Genomic DNA, 12,760 nt, shown 5'->3' on the forward strand with positions numbered 1-12,760 from the left:
AACTTTCTCTAAGAAATTCACAGCTTTCTGGTTTGGGCTCAGCACTTTGGTAAAAATTGCCAGCAGCCTTTGCTCATCTCATGTTTGGGCAAAAGGTTGTTCAAATATATACCATATATTAATTGGCACAAAGTTTTTTGTGAAGGTTAGTAATTTCACAAGTGCCCACTTTTTAAAATATAAGCCAATGATGAAAATTGAGAAAATTTTGTTTTTGTTTTTGTTTTTTTTTTTAAAGATGTATTTATTTATGCATGCAAGAACTGAAGATTCAGGACAGAGGTGCGGGAGGTGAGAGGATTTACCAGAGACAGAGCGGGGTGCAGAAAAAGCAAATTGACTGAAATACACTGCTGAGGGGAGCAGTGGGCGAGACAGGAGAGGTCTGCTGCACCATGTGGGTAGCTCCTGGCCAACGATTGAACTCGTGCTGCAGTGGCTGTGGGTAGCTTCATAGGTTGCATCTTATCCCCTTGCGCCACCAGGGAGGCCCCTGTTTTTCTGTTTTTTGTTTTTAAACAAAACCATCTTAACAAGTTCTGAGTCCAGGACAGGGGGAACATTCATAAATTGCTCCTCTTGGGAAGTAAATCTATCAGAGTCCAAGCAGCTAAGTACCTGTCTTGAGCAGCCTTGGAGGAACTGCTTCAATATGCAAGTACTATTTCCTCTAGTTCAACTATGTAAGTGTGGAAACCTCAGGGCTGTCAATAAACACAACATCCTTTCATTAAGGAAGAAAAGAGAAGCCAAAGGGATGAGCTTTTCCAAGAGTGAATGATATATGAGACACAGGTACCTAGAGAAAACTCTCCTATTTCACAAACAGTGTCTTAAAACTTCCATCTTTTGTGCCTAAGAGCAATGTACAATGGTAAGCAACAGGATGAATTCAACTGGGAGATAAAAAGTAAGCAGAACAGGCTCTTTGTAGTTATGGCATTTCATTCACACTCCATTACATACTTCTCAAAAATGAATTGAGTTTTCTAATCTTTACTTCCTAAAGACTTATTAATTTCACCAGTATTCTGTAATACAGATTCTGTACTCCACCAATATTGGTGACCAATAAGGTCACCAGTTATATCCTACCTGCCAAGTTCAATGAACAGGTATCATGCTGCTGGATTATCTGTCACTTTGCACATGTTCGTCAGGTGATCTCAACCATTCATAAGTTCAACAACATCTATGTGACCTGCAATTCCTTTTGTGTCTATCATATCAAATTAGATGTTTCTGTTTGCATTTCTCACAGACACATCCATCCAACTTGTCAAAAACTATCTCGTTCACCAACCTCATGGCCAAAAAAAAAAAAAAAATACTGCTCCTTTCCTGTGTTCTTTGTTACGATGGCTAGTCTGAGAGTATTGGACATTGGGCTTATTAAAGCTCTGCGGGTAATCCTAATATACAGCCAAGGTAAAGGAGTACCAGGTAGGATCTCAGAATAAGGCCAAGAAAGGTTATGTGTTTTTTTCAGAACCCTCAGTTTTCTGAGCAGCTCTCACTTTTTCAGATCCTTTCCCTGGGGGTGGAAGCCAGATTTCTGCCTGGGACTTGGTCACCTCTGGTGCCAAGATAGAGGGTCAAGGGGCAGAACACTGGCTTGAGAACATCAATGAGAAATACATTTGTTAGATGAAAAGTACTCTGGTGTCATTAGTGCTACCTGCATATACTGCTCAAAAGTGATGGTACCCGACTGCTTCCTGTCCATAGCCTTGAACCTCTGCTGGGTCTTGAGGAGCTCTTCCTCCAGGGGGATGGGCCAAGGCATCGAGGCTACTAAGAGGAACTTCCGCCAGTCCACAAACTCCAGATTTACTACTAATAAAGATGTTAACTCCTGCAACTAGAATAAAACAGGAAATGCCACTGGAATATTTGTATGACTATTTTGAAGCTCCATCTACTTGTGTTTCATAGTAAGAGATTCAGCTGAAGGATACAGGACAGGGCTTTACATTGGTGAATAAAGCCAGTTTTGACTTTAGTTTTCCCAAGTTCTATCAACCAATCCACAGCAGACAGTATCTAGAAAGTGTTTTGATATTGTTTCCTTAACATTTGGGGTTTTTTTTTTTTTTTTTGCTTGCTGTTACATGATGAATTTATACATGTAATTCCAGGTAATTCCTCTCTACCTTTTCATCAGAGGAGGGAGAAGCATTCTGACCGTGGTTTTGTAGGATTCTACAGCCAACAGGGAAATATTCCTTAACCATTTTGTTTTCTGATATATTCTTTTTTTAAATATTTATTTATTTATGCATACAAGAACTGGGATACAGGCCAGAGATGTGGGGAATAGGGGAGAGGATTCACTGGAGACAGTGTGGGGAACAGAATAGGCAGACTGACTGAAATACACTGCTGAGGGGAGCAGCAGGCGAGACAGGAAAGGTCTGCTGCACTGCGTGGGTTGCTCCCTGGCCAGCCAGGGATTGAACTCGTGCTGCAGAAGCTTTGGATTGCTTCATAGTGTGGTGCTTAACCCCTTGTCCCATCAGGGAGGCCCTGTTTTCTGGTATATTCTTAAGGAACTGATTATGATAAAATGTAAGAACTGCCAGAAGCATCTGCTATTACCAGCTAGAATCTATCCATCTAGAGATGGATAGAGAGCAATGTAAGGGTCCAACCTCATAGTCTCTATTCTGGTCGCCTGTTAGCATTACCACTAGTGCTTCAACCTGAGCATGTACATAGTATATGTGTTCAGTTGGAGCTCATTGTTAATTAAAGCTTTACTGATTGCCTGCTAAATGTCAGAGTTTGTGCAAGAACTGGTTATTTAAAACCATTGACTTATTGATCAAATGAGAAGAATTTCAAAGCTTTGAAACCCAAACAAAATGGAAGCTTACTTCAGGTTGAGTGAGGTGCATCCAACTACTAGGAAGGTTGTTTGTTCCAAGGTTCAGGGTTACCAAATCAAGCAGAATGTCAGTAAATATTCTATTTCCTATTGTCCCTACAATACAATAAAAAGTATTTTCAGTTTTACTATGTGACTGGAATTTGTTCCTTTTGCTAAAATAGAATAAAATAGGTAATTGTATAATCACTTTATTCATATTATCTAACACTATGACCTTTAGAGAAACAGAAGACATTTGAAAATAAAAAGATAATAATTTCCTGGATATTCTATGATTTCTCAGCTAAGTTCAAATGTCTTTTTGGGCCAAGTAATAAATCATTCCAGTGGGCAAAATTTTCAGATTTTATATTTTAGTTTAGAGTCTTCTTTGACATTTTACTCAGGATAGATTGGAATTAAAAAAATACTTGAAGCTTTCCTATATATATTAGAGCAAGAGTCAATATTTTGGCAAATACGGGATAAAGGTGCTTCACATGCATGCAAATCATCACTCTGATCAAGGTATCACATTTATCCTCATTTGCTCTTCAAGTTAGACTACATTGCTTTTTTGTAAATGTAAGACGTGAACTGTCAAATGACTGGATTGGAAGTGCTAATTTTAATAATCCAGTTGGCTCAATTTTCCAAAATATTTCATTAAAAATCATTAACATTTTAAATACTTTTCTCTTAAACACTAATCTACTTTACTTTGTCCAAAAGAGATGTCTGTTTCTCATTTCAAATTGCATGCACATGCATTTTAAAAGAAATAAAACAAAATAAAGGAAGCTGCTTAGAAAATGTTTGTCTAACTTCCACAGCAGAGGTACCTTCCAGAGCCAGAAGAGATGCTTATGTGTATTTTTGCATTATCTTTCAGGTCCAGAGTATAAAGTTCTTTGTTTAGGAATAGATGTAGCATCTATTGCTACATAATAAAATGTTCTGTTTACCTTTAAGATGTTGGCATTTGTAAGAGTTCAACATGAACTTTATCATTTCCTCTAATCTTTAGGAAAATGCTTTAATCCTTTTAAAATTTCAGTGATTGAAAACAAGTATACAATTTTGAAAGTTAGAAGGCGATTTCTGGGTAGCAAGTGCAGAATTTTTCTTTCTATGATTTGTCTGGTCTTCCAGTAGGTTGTTCAGAAGTAAGTTCTCTAACCTTTTTGATCAAACCTGAGTATCCAGTTTGATAGAGATGAGAACATTTTCCCAGGTAGTAGAATTTTCAGAAAAATGATCTTTATATCACATCACTTTTGGTTTCAGATATGTTAGAAATTAATCACTCATGTTCCTCAAGATGAAACCACAAGTAAACTCTACTGAAACCATGAAAAGATCAATGCATATAAAAAATCCCAATAGATGCATAATATATTTCCACTGTTTATAATAGCAATGGTGCAAGATAAGAATTATGAGGCAATACTTGCTGTTTACATAGGAATTACTTATCTGAGGAATTAAGTATGAAACATAAAACAATTTTAATATTTGACTCTGTTACTTAAATGGCCAAGGCATGTAATAAGATCTTCCTGTGTGAGGCAATAACAGAAATATGTAAACCTGCAATTTTTGTTCACAGAACAAAAATAAACTCTCATTTGGCCCTGAGTTATCTAAGTAACCATCATTTGAGTTGTCCAGAAAATAAAGTCCACTGTATGACAGGCTTAAAGAAACCCAGACCAGAAAGGCAGTCTGGTAACCCTTAGAAATAACTCTTACAAAGATGACACCACAATAATGTGAAGCAGTGTCCACCTCTACTCAAAGAATGTGAAAAGATATGTGAATATGAGTGGAACCCAGAAGTCTATAGGGAAGCCAATCTTCGGATTTTTTTCGGTGTATCTAGAAGGCACCAAATACCTTCTATGTTTGATGTGAGGATTGGCTACTACTTTCACTTTCAAATTTCAGATTTTTGAAAAAAATTGTTTTTTTGCAATGATCAATGATGAAGCCAACATTTGTCACATGTACTAATCACTTTCATAATGGCTTTCTGAGTTTGATGAGCAATCCGAATTAGGCCTTGTGTTACGAGTCGACGATGGTGTTCTCGTATTCCATAAATGGATGGCTTTCCTAGGGTCAAAGTTATTAATGTCTGGAGAATTCAACTGAATTATCAGGAGGTCCGTCATGCCATCAGCTGTGATCTTGGTGTGCATTTGTGACTTGGTGCGTTTCATCTGACTAAAGCCACGTTCTGCCTCAGCTGAACTTGCAGGGAGGGTCAGTACCAGGTCAACTAGTGTCAAGATATTTGGATATTTGTGCAAGTAAACAGAATTCACGAAATCCCAGGTCAATCTGCGGATATTCTGAAATCTAGAAGGAAAAATGAAAAATGGAAAATATTGAGAGTCCTGAGTTTTACCCAAATATTTAACAATATCAACTAATTTATGGTTACCTAGCATAAATCTCCAATTTCAACATGCTCCACTCAGTGTCCACTTCATCAATTTTCACGTTGGCTGCTTCCAGTACTGGTTCATAATGTGCTAGCAGGACGGATACCTCTTTTTCTCCAAATTCTGTCATCAATATATGAAAGAAAGTCACATCTATGAGAGAAATTCATGCAGACAGCCAGAGGCCAGTGGGTTCAGAGCCACAGTACACAGAGATTACCTTCATTTATCTTTGCAGGCCACAACTTAAAGCTTCCAATCATGGTTGCTTTGACCACATCTTGGTTGGCATCTCTGAAACAGCCTCTGAGCTTCTCGATCAGATGTGTCAAAACCATGTCTCTCATGTCTGAAATGTTTCCCTTTCCTCCAAGGCAGTTACCATGAAAATGCGTGACTGAAGCCACCCTACGTTCTTTCGGCCCTGGTCTGGGGAGGGAAAGAAGCCCCCCCCCCAAGAGAATTAAATGAAAAGGCAGCTGACAAATAATTTCCTATGTTGAATTGTCTAATTTGACAGGCCTCCAGGCCATCCCCGATTTCTTACCTTGTTTGATAGAGTCTGAGCATTTCCAGAGTTGACTCTAATGTGGCAAATATGTCAGCAATTGAAGAATTTCTGTTCTGGTTGACACGGGACAGGATGCTAAGCACGTTAATGACATCCATTAAGAAATGGATGAATTTCACAATGTCTGCTTGGAGAAGGAAGTGGAGAAGCTCTTTGGCTCTTGGGTGACTTGGGTCACTTCTGCTCTTATCTGCCTGAAACGGTGGGAAATAAAATAGTGGTTCATTTCTTTTAAAATTAAGTGAATTTTCTCTGTTATTGTAAAAAAACTGAAATTGCAGACTGTTTCAAAAGTACTTACTAAATGCAGTTGCTGGACAATTGCAGGATATCCCTTGAGAAAGTTCTGGAGGGCTGCCTGCAGCCCCTGAAGCCACTTTCTGCCACCTACTTGGGAAGGCATCACGGGTTGCAGGTGAAGGCCTTTGAATACAGTTATCAGGGAACTCTTATGAAGAGGAGAACTGTGATAAAAGTCGTAAATGCTATGAAGAAGTTCTCTGACATCGTTGTACAGGGGAATGCTCTGGAACACTGCCTTGTAAGATAGCTCAAGGTGATGTGCAAAGCAATACACTGTCAGCACACATGGCTGGATTTCTCGTAGAAGGAGGGCCACCCCATTGTTCTGTCCTTCTGAGCTAGAGGCACCATCACTTCCAAATCCAACTAGTTTCTTTGCCCAGTCTTGGTTCGACAGCTGAAGTTGAAGATTTCTCTCTAGTGTCTTTTCGATGGCATTTTTTATTGCCAGAGGATTCTTCTTTTCGACTGTCTGCACCCCAACAATTTGACAATGCACTTTTCCTGCATATGCAAATTGCACATAGACAAGTTCAGCCTCCTCTATTGAACTGTCTGTAATTCCATCACTGATGACAGAGAAAAACTTACTTTTTTCTAGTTTCTCTCTTAGATTTCTCCGTTCAACTTCGGCAATAAAATACGTAAATGTTCTTGCTGACTTATTAGTTCTGAATACAGGGCCGATATCAACACCCTTCATGTCATCCAAGTTGCACATCCAGATAAAATCTTTGAGGGGACGCCCCGTCTTGGCGATCGCGTGGCATGACCTGAATAGGTTCTCCACTCGGCCGAGGGTGACCTTGCTCATGGTCCTCACCATCAGTTCTGTGGTGGCTCTGTTCACTGGAGAACCACTGGTCGCTTCCATTAGTGAAGCCTTGGCGTGAGCCTCGCTGAGGTGATGTGCATTGAGGAATTCTGTCCGGAAGTTGTCAGTGCCATAAAAAAAACTCACTTGACTACCTCTAGACTTCACCCCGTGCTTTCGACACAAGCCACAGAACATAAGATTTAGTATTTCGTCATATACAAGCCAAGGGTATTTTTTAAGCCAAATTTTCAAAAATTGATTGTTTCTCTTTGGCAAGTAATGGTCAAGCTTCCATGCTCTTTTCTGCTTTTCGGTGACTGGACTCACATCATCTGGAGGATCCCTGCCTTTAAAACAACTCCATGTTGTTATTTTAAGTCATCATCAACATCTACCCTTAGTTTTGTTTAATCTCTACCCCCAACATTTGTTCATTATTTCAGGAAAGGAATTAAAGTGAGTGGATATTACTTATCAGGCATTTTGGTTGTTTTTTTTTTTTTTAAGAGGTTTTTATCATTAATACATACAATCTATTTATTAGCCTTACTTTACAATGAAAAAATGGACCAATGACTATTATTGCCTTTTTATGATTAAAACAACAGCAGCAGTAGGGCACAGAGAGGTTAATTAATTAGCCTGATACCACAGGGCTTGTGGGATGCAGGTGGGCGCACTAGCAGAGTCCTACTCCCCTACCCTCCATGTTCACACTCTCCACTATTACAGGTTTCTTATATGGGTGCAATGGTCTTTTTTACTCTGGAATCCCTCTCTCCCTACACAAGAGAGGCACGGCTTTTGCTGCTGTGTCTTTTCCATGGTAGGAAAAAAGAACAGCAGGACACATACAGCGGTGTATGTGTGGGATTTGCTTGGCCATCTCTTCCCTCCCGCCTCTGCCCTGCTTCTTTGGCTGCAGTTGAACAAATTGGTGAATCTACACAAGAGCGTGAGGCTCAGAGACCCTGGTGCTTCCCCGGTGGTTTCCCAAAGGAGTTGTGTCTCATGCCTCCTCTTGCTCTTTTCTCCAAACATCTAACTTTTCAAACACATTTGGTGATTTTTTGGAGAGGTGAATATATTTTCATCTGGACAGAAAGGGGAAAAAATTAAAATTACCCAAAACGATGTCAAAAACTACCCAAAATACCAGGTTTTCTCTGAAAGCAGAGAACCGTGACCACATATCTGCTGCCCACATCTTCAATGACACGAACGATCTTTAGATGATATAGTTCTATTTTGTCGTGTCGTGAAAGTCTGAGAGATGTGTCTGTGTGATATTTTATTAGAGTCGTTCAGGTTGACCTACATGCTCCAAGGTCTCATTTGGTTCACTGCTTCAGTCCTCAGCTAGATTTTAAACTCTGCTGAGAGAACCACAACCCACTTCTTTTGTGGTCCACGGTGCCAGGATGAGCGCTAAGCACTTGGTAGATGCTTAAGAGAATAAATCTTCATTGATCTCCTATCTCTCAATGTCTTTTAGTCGAAAGCTTTGGCATCAGCCAATCTGCCTCTGCCTTTCTAACCCCAGAGGCATTTAGCTTCATTTTGCCCCTTTTTAGTCATTTTTTTGCAGTTGCTGTTAAAACAGAACCCTGCTTTTATTAAGTCCAAAATACTACTTTGTAGCTACAGTGAGTAGTCTGTGGTTGATACCTACTCTTTGACTTACCTGCACACTGGGTGGCTTGTCAGTCTCCCACACCGACCCCCAGGCCCGCGCCTGCCCTGCACACTGACATATTGGTGAACACGTGCATAAAGGTGTAGGCAATTTAGTCTCCTGGTGCTAAAGGAAAGGGTTTTTACTTTTGCAACTGATTTAGTTAGCTTTTGTGTTTTCAGTTTTAAGGACAGGTTTTCCAGAATGTATTATCTTGAATTCTGAGCATGCACTTTAATTTGTCAAATGTAAATTCTCTGATTTCATGAGAATATGTTAAGTCCTGCAGAAAACTCTGAAACTTGGCCCACAGATAGTTTTGCCAGATCGAAAGACTTCTTAGTTTACTACAGCGCTTCTGGAATCTGACTGTGATCGTGAGGCAGGAGTTCAGCCCCTGAGAGAATCATAGCGCATATTGGGGCCACATGCCTCTTTGCTGTAACCCCTAGATTTTGCCACCTAGCGAGATATTCCTCTTAATAATATCAGTCCTTCTCTATCATAACTTTTTAAGAAATCTTTGTTTTATGTAAATGTCAGGCCAATTGAAACAGTTTTCAGATCAAAATATGGGACTTACCTGCAAAGTCTCATATTTTTATAGTTTTATGAGAGACTAGAAAAACCCATGGGACTTTCTAGTTACTCCCTTCAGGTGCCCTTACTCATACCTCTCGGTTAGTTTGAGGCATGGTAGAACAGGGTTTACAGCTCTCTCAGACATACGCTCTCTCTTTCCTCTACTCAGCTCTCCACATCCCTTGATGCTAACACCTCTGATAATCCTCTTCTGTGTCTTTTGCTTGAAACTTCACAACCTGACCACAGCTCTTTGTGGTCCTCACCTCCGGCCTCTTGCCCCAGCTGTTCTGAATGCTGTTCCCTAAATATGTCATGCAACCTCAAAATCTCAATGTCTTCGCTGTTTTCCCCTCTGTCTGTGATACCCTACCTCTGCTTCTCTTCTTGGAAGGTTCCATTCAAAAGTCTCCCTTGGGTTAACCTCAAGGCTGGCCCACATAAGCAGCAAGACTGCTTCCTCCTTTGAATTCCTGTAAAAACCATGTATATGAATGATCTAGCTCAGCCAAATTCAGAATTCTGAATTTGTGCCCTGTCTCTGAGACCAGTTATTGAGTGTAAGAATCACCAAGAGGAGCCTCAAAGAGATACCGCCTTTTCAGATTTTAGGTTTTTATAGGCCTTGAACAACTAAATATTGCCTCTCTGGAAGAAAGAGTGACAGGTCAGATTTAACTGGACTGTTTTCTCTCTAGGTAGCCTCTTGGCAAAAGACAAATTCATTCCGAACCTACTCTCTAGAAGCATTACCCGGGGTCCTGATGGGAAAACGAGTTAGAAGGACTTAGAAGGAAACTTAGAAGGAAAATGAGTTCCCGTGGTTTAAGTGGCACCAGTGTTCTAGTTTTAACAGACCCAATTGCTTCCTGTGAAGAAAGGCAATTCTCCTGATGTGCTTGGCCCTTGATGTTTAGAGACAAGATGTATCTGCCTGGAGCTTTACTGTGATACAAAGTAGTGAGTGTTTCAATTTAGGATGCTTATGGTCTTTGGGGAGTCACCTCGTGGCTTAATTTTATAAGGTGGTTTGATTTTTGCCAGAAATTGTTCTAGGCTAAAGAGGCACGTGCCTATAATGGTCGATGCATCTTTAGGACACCACACTAACACCGTGGACAGTAATAAGAATAGCTTGTATCAATTTGTATGAAATTAAATATTATATATTAATCATACATGTTATATAACAAAATGATGATGGCTTACAGCATTGTGATATTGCAATTAGGAAGAGTAAACATTTGGTCTTGGACCCCATTCTTGGAAGAGAATTCCCAAAACCCTTGGAATTTCCTAGGTGATGAGAAGAGCAGAAAGGTGTCTTTTGTTAAGTTCATGTTGACATTTGGACCCTTTCAAGGAGGGGACTGGTTGTCAGGAGAACCTACCAGGCTTTTAGAGGGTCGAGGTTTTCAGTTGCCCTTCCCCACTCCTATCCCCACCTGGGAGGGGAAGGGAGCTGGCATATTTCAAACAATCATACCAACAAATGGTAATGATATCTAATTATTATTTACAAAGGAGATTTACAATCATTCCAAGTGACAGAATTTCACCAGGGAAGTAGAGTTGAATATAAGCATTTAAGCATGTGATGCATTTATAATTTTACATTACCTTTAGTAAGGATTATTTTAATGAAGACATTTAATCTTCAAGCATGGTAAATAATACCTCACAGAAAACTGCCTAAGGTTTGGTTCATTTTATTTACCTCCTGATACTAGCTACTCATAAGTATTTAAAGCATGTAGTCACTTGTTTCAATCAAGGATTATCTATTTTCCTCAATAATTTCATTTATGTACATAATAAAAATTTGCCAAGTATAACTTAATGATATCTTTCTTTGAAAATCTGCTAAAAATATCTGACTGGTAACATTCTGAATGCCAAGTGCAAATATGTATGCTCTTTTCCTAGAAAAAAATCCCTGTGTTTATCATATCTTAACATATTGTAGAGAACTTAAAAGTTACATTTTAGATATCACAGGCTGCATGTGTATATATGAAATAGTATAAGGAAATCTTCATATTTCTGTGCTTAGGAATAAAAATAATTTTGAGATTCAAACAGGAAGTTCTGCAGGATTCAACATTTAGAAATGCACCACTTTCATCTAGTTGTTCCATACCTTCAAAATTGTTATCACTTCAATTTAGATTGTCTTTTGAAACTGTAGGGTTCTAGGGTAAATACAAATGGAAGTTATCATAAAAGATTATTTTTCATTTCTTGGCAGGAATACTACAAAAGCCTTCATTTAAAAGATGAATGGGTGTTTATCTGCTGTGACAGTGAACAACAATCACAGAATGCAGGAAAAAAGACTGAAATCAGAGGATGGATTTGGAGTCAGCTAAGATGGGGGAAAAGGGAGAGTAGTCATTATTGAACTTTCTCAGGCAGCGGCAATGTCAACATTTGGAGTCTGACTTCTAAACTGTCCTCAGGAAACCTCTCATTCTGTTACTCATGAATGCAGAAAATGGCATGATTGTTACTTTGCTTTCCCTTTATAGCAGCAAAAATAACATCCTATCAATAGGCTACCTAACTTTAAACAGTGACATATGCAATAGATACCTTTTCAAATGCTATCATTGAGCTAATCAACAAAAGGGTTTATTTAAACCGATTGCTCATAGACTTTAACTCATTTTGAACCATCAATATCCCCAAATCCCATAGCAACCTCATAGCTTTGTAAATTTTGCAATAATTACAATGATTATTCTTAAATCTGGGTTAATCTTCCAGTTTGGGTGGGTGGAGACAGAAAAGTCTTCTCCATCAGTTTGTCTGCAGTTCATGCAGTTGGGGAAAGATGAGCAAGCCTTCCCTGAACACCCATACTCAGGACTCAAATCTACACACTTTCTAGTGGCTGTTTGCCCAGCTTTAAAGATCTTCTGTCTCTTTACTGTCAAATCACTCTTCATTTTTCTCTCCAAGGCACTGTGCCAAAAATGGTTTCTGGCCAACCTCACTACACATTGATTCTCCTTTGCTTTGCAACCTTGAACACTTCTATAAAGTTCATGATCTGTTCCAGAAAGAACCTAAATAGAAATTTATGTTTTATTCTTCATTATTTGCCTTTTTCAAATTATACTCCAAGCCCCTAGTGTGTTTTTAAAAAAATAAATGGAATATAGCCACATAGCTATTATGAAAGTAGTATTATCTTAGTACTAAAGTCAGTCGACTAATCTCTAGAGAACAGTAATGATTTTTCCAATAACTAGGGGAAGTTTGGAAGACAAATCTGTTGATGAGAAGCAAGTTAGTTCAGTGAAATGGGGCAAAAAATTTGAATGTGAAGAGTCCTGAATAATATATGACCATAGGCAATTGTTCAACTGCTCTGTGACTCAGTCTCTAGACTTATGAAATAAAGATGATGATTCTACATGATCTATCTGAATTATTTGTGCCATTAATTGATGGAATTCATGGAAAACTATCTGGAAATGGAAGGAGACTGAAT

At 39.0% G+C, this 12,760-nt stretch overlaps 1 protein-coding gene across 6 annotated transcripts in view; it reads right to left on the reverse strand.

Annotated features, from left to right (window-relative positions):
- The window catches only part of SPEF2 (sperm flagellar 2), a 135,907-nt gene that overhangs the window by 19,164 nt on the left and 103,983 nt on the right, over positions 1-12,760 (reverse strand). For 3 of the 6 annotated variants that reach the window (XR_008549106.1, XM_054687922.1, XM_037529217.2), the window contains exons 30-31: positions 2,877-2,983; positions 1,679-1,861 (exon numbers count right to left, since the gene is read on the reverse strand). Coding sequence is in view for 5 of the 6 variants with exons in the window: in XM_054687922.1 (XP_054543897.1) it covers positions 1,679-1,861; positions 2,877-2,983 (290 nt within the window). In the remaining variant the exon portion in view is untranslated. Of the gene's footprint in view, positions 1-1,678; positions 1,862-2,876; positions 2,984-4,259; positions 5,231-5,315; positions 5,440-5,536; positions 5,746-5,863; positions 6,082-6,188; positions 7,355-12,760 lie in introns of those variants that run through there. The other 3 variants (XM_054687920.1, XM_054687919.1, XM_054687923.1) reach the window with 2 other exon arrangements.

Source organism: Talpa occidentalis, unplaced genomic scaffold, assembly GCF_014898055.3.
Source record: "Talpa occidentalis isolate TD23 unplaced genomic scaffold, MPIMG_talOcc4v2.1 talOcc4.6, whole genome shotgun sequence".
In the NCBI taxonomy this organism is placed as follows: domain Eukaryota; kingdom Metazoa; phylum Chordata; class Mammalia; order Eulipotyphla; family Talpidae; genus Talpa; species Talpa occidentalis.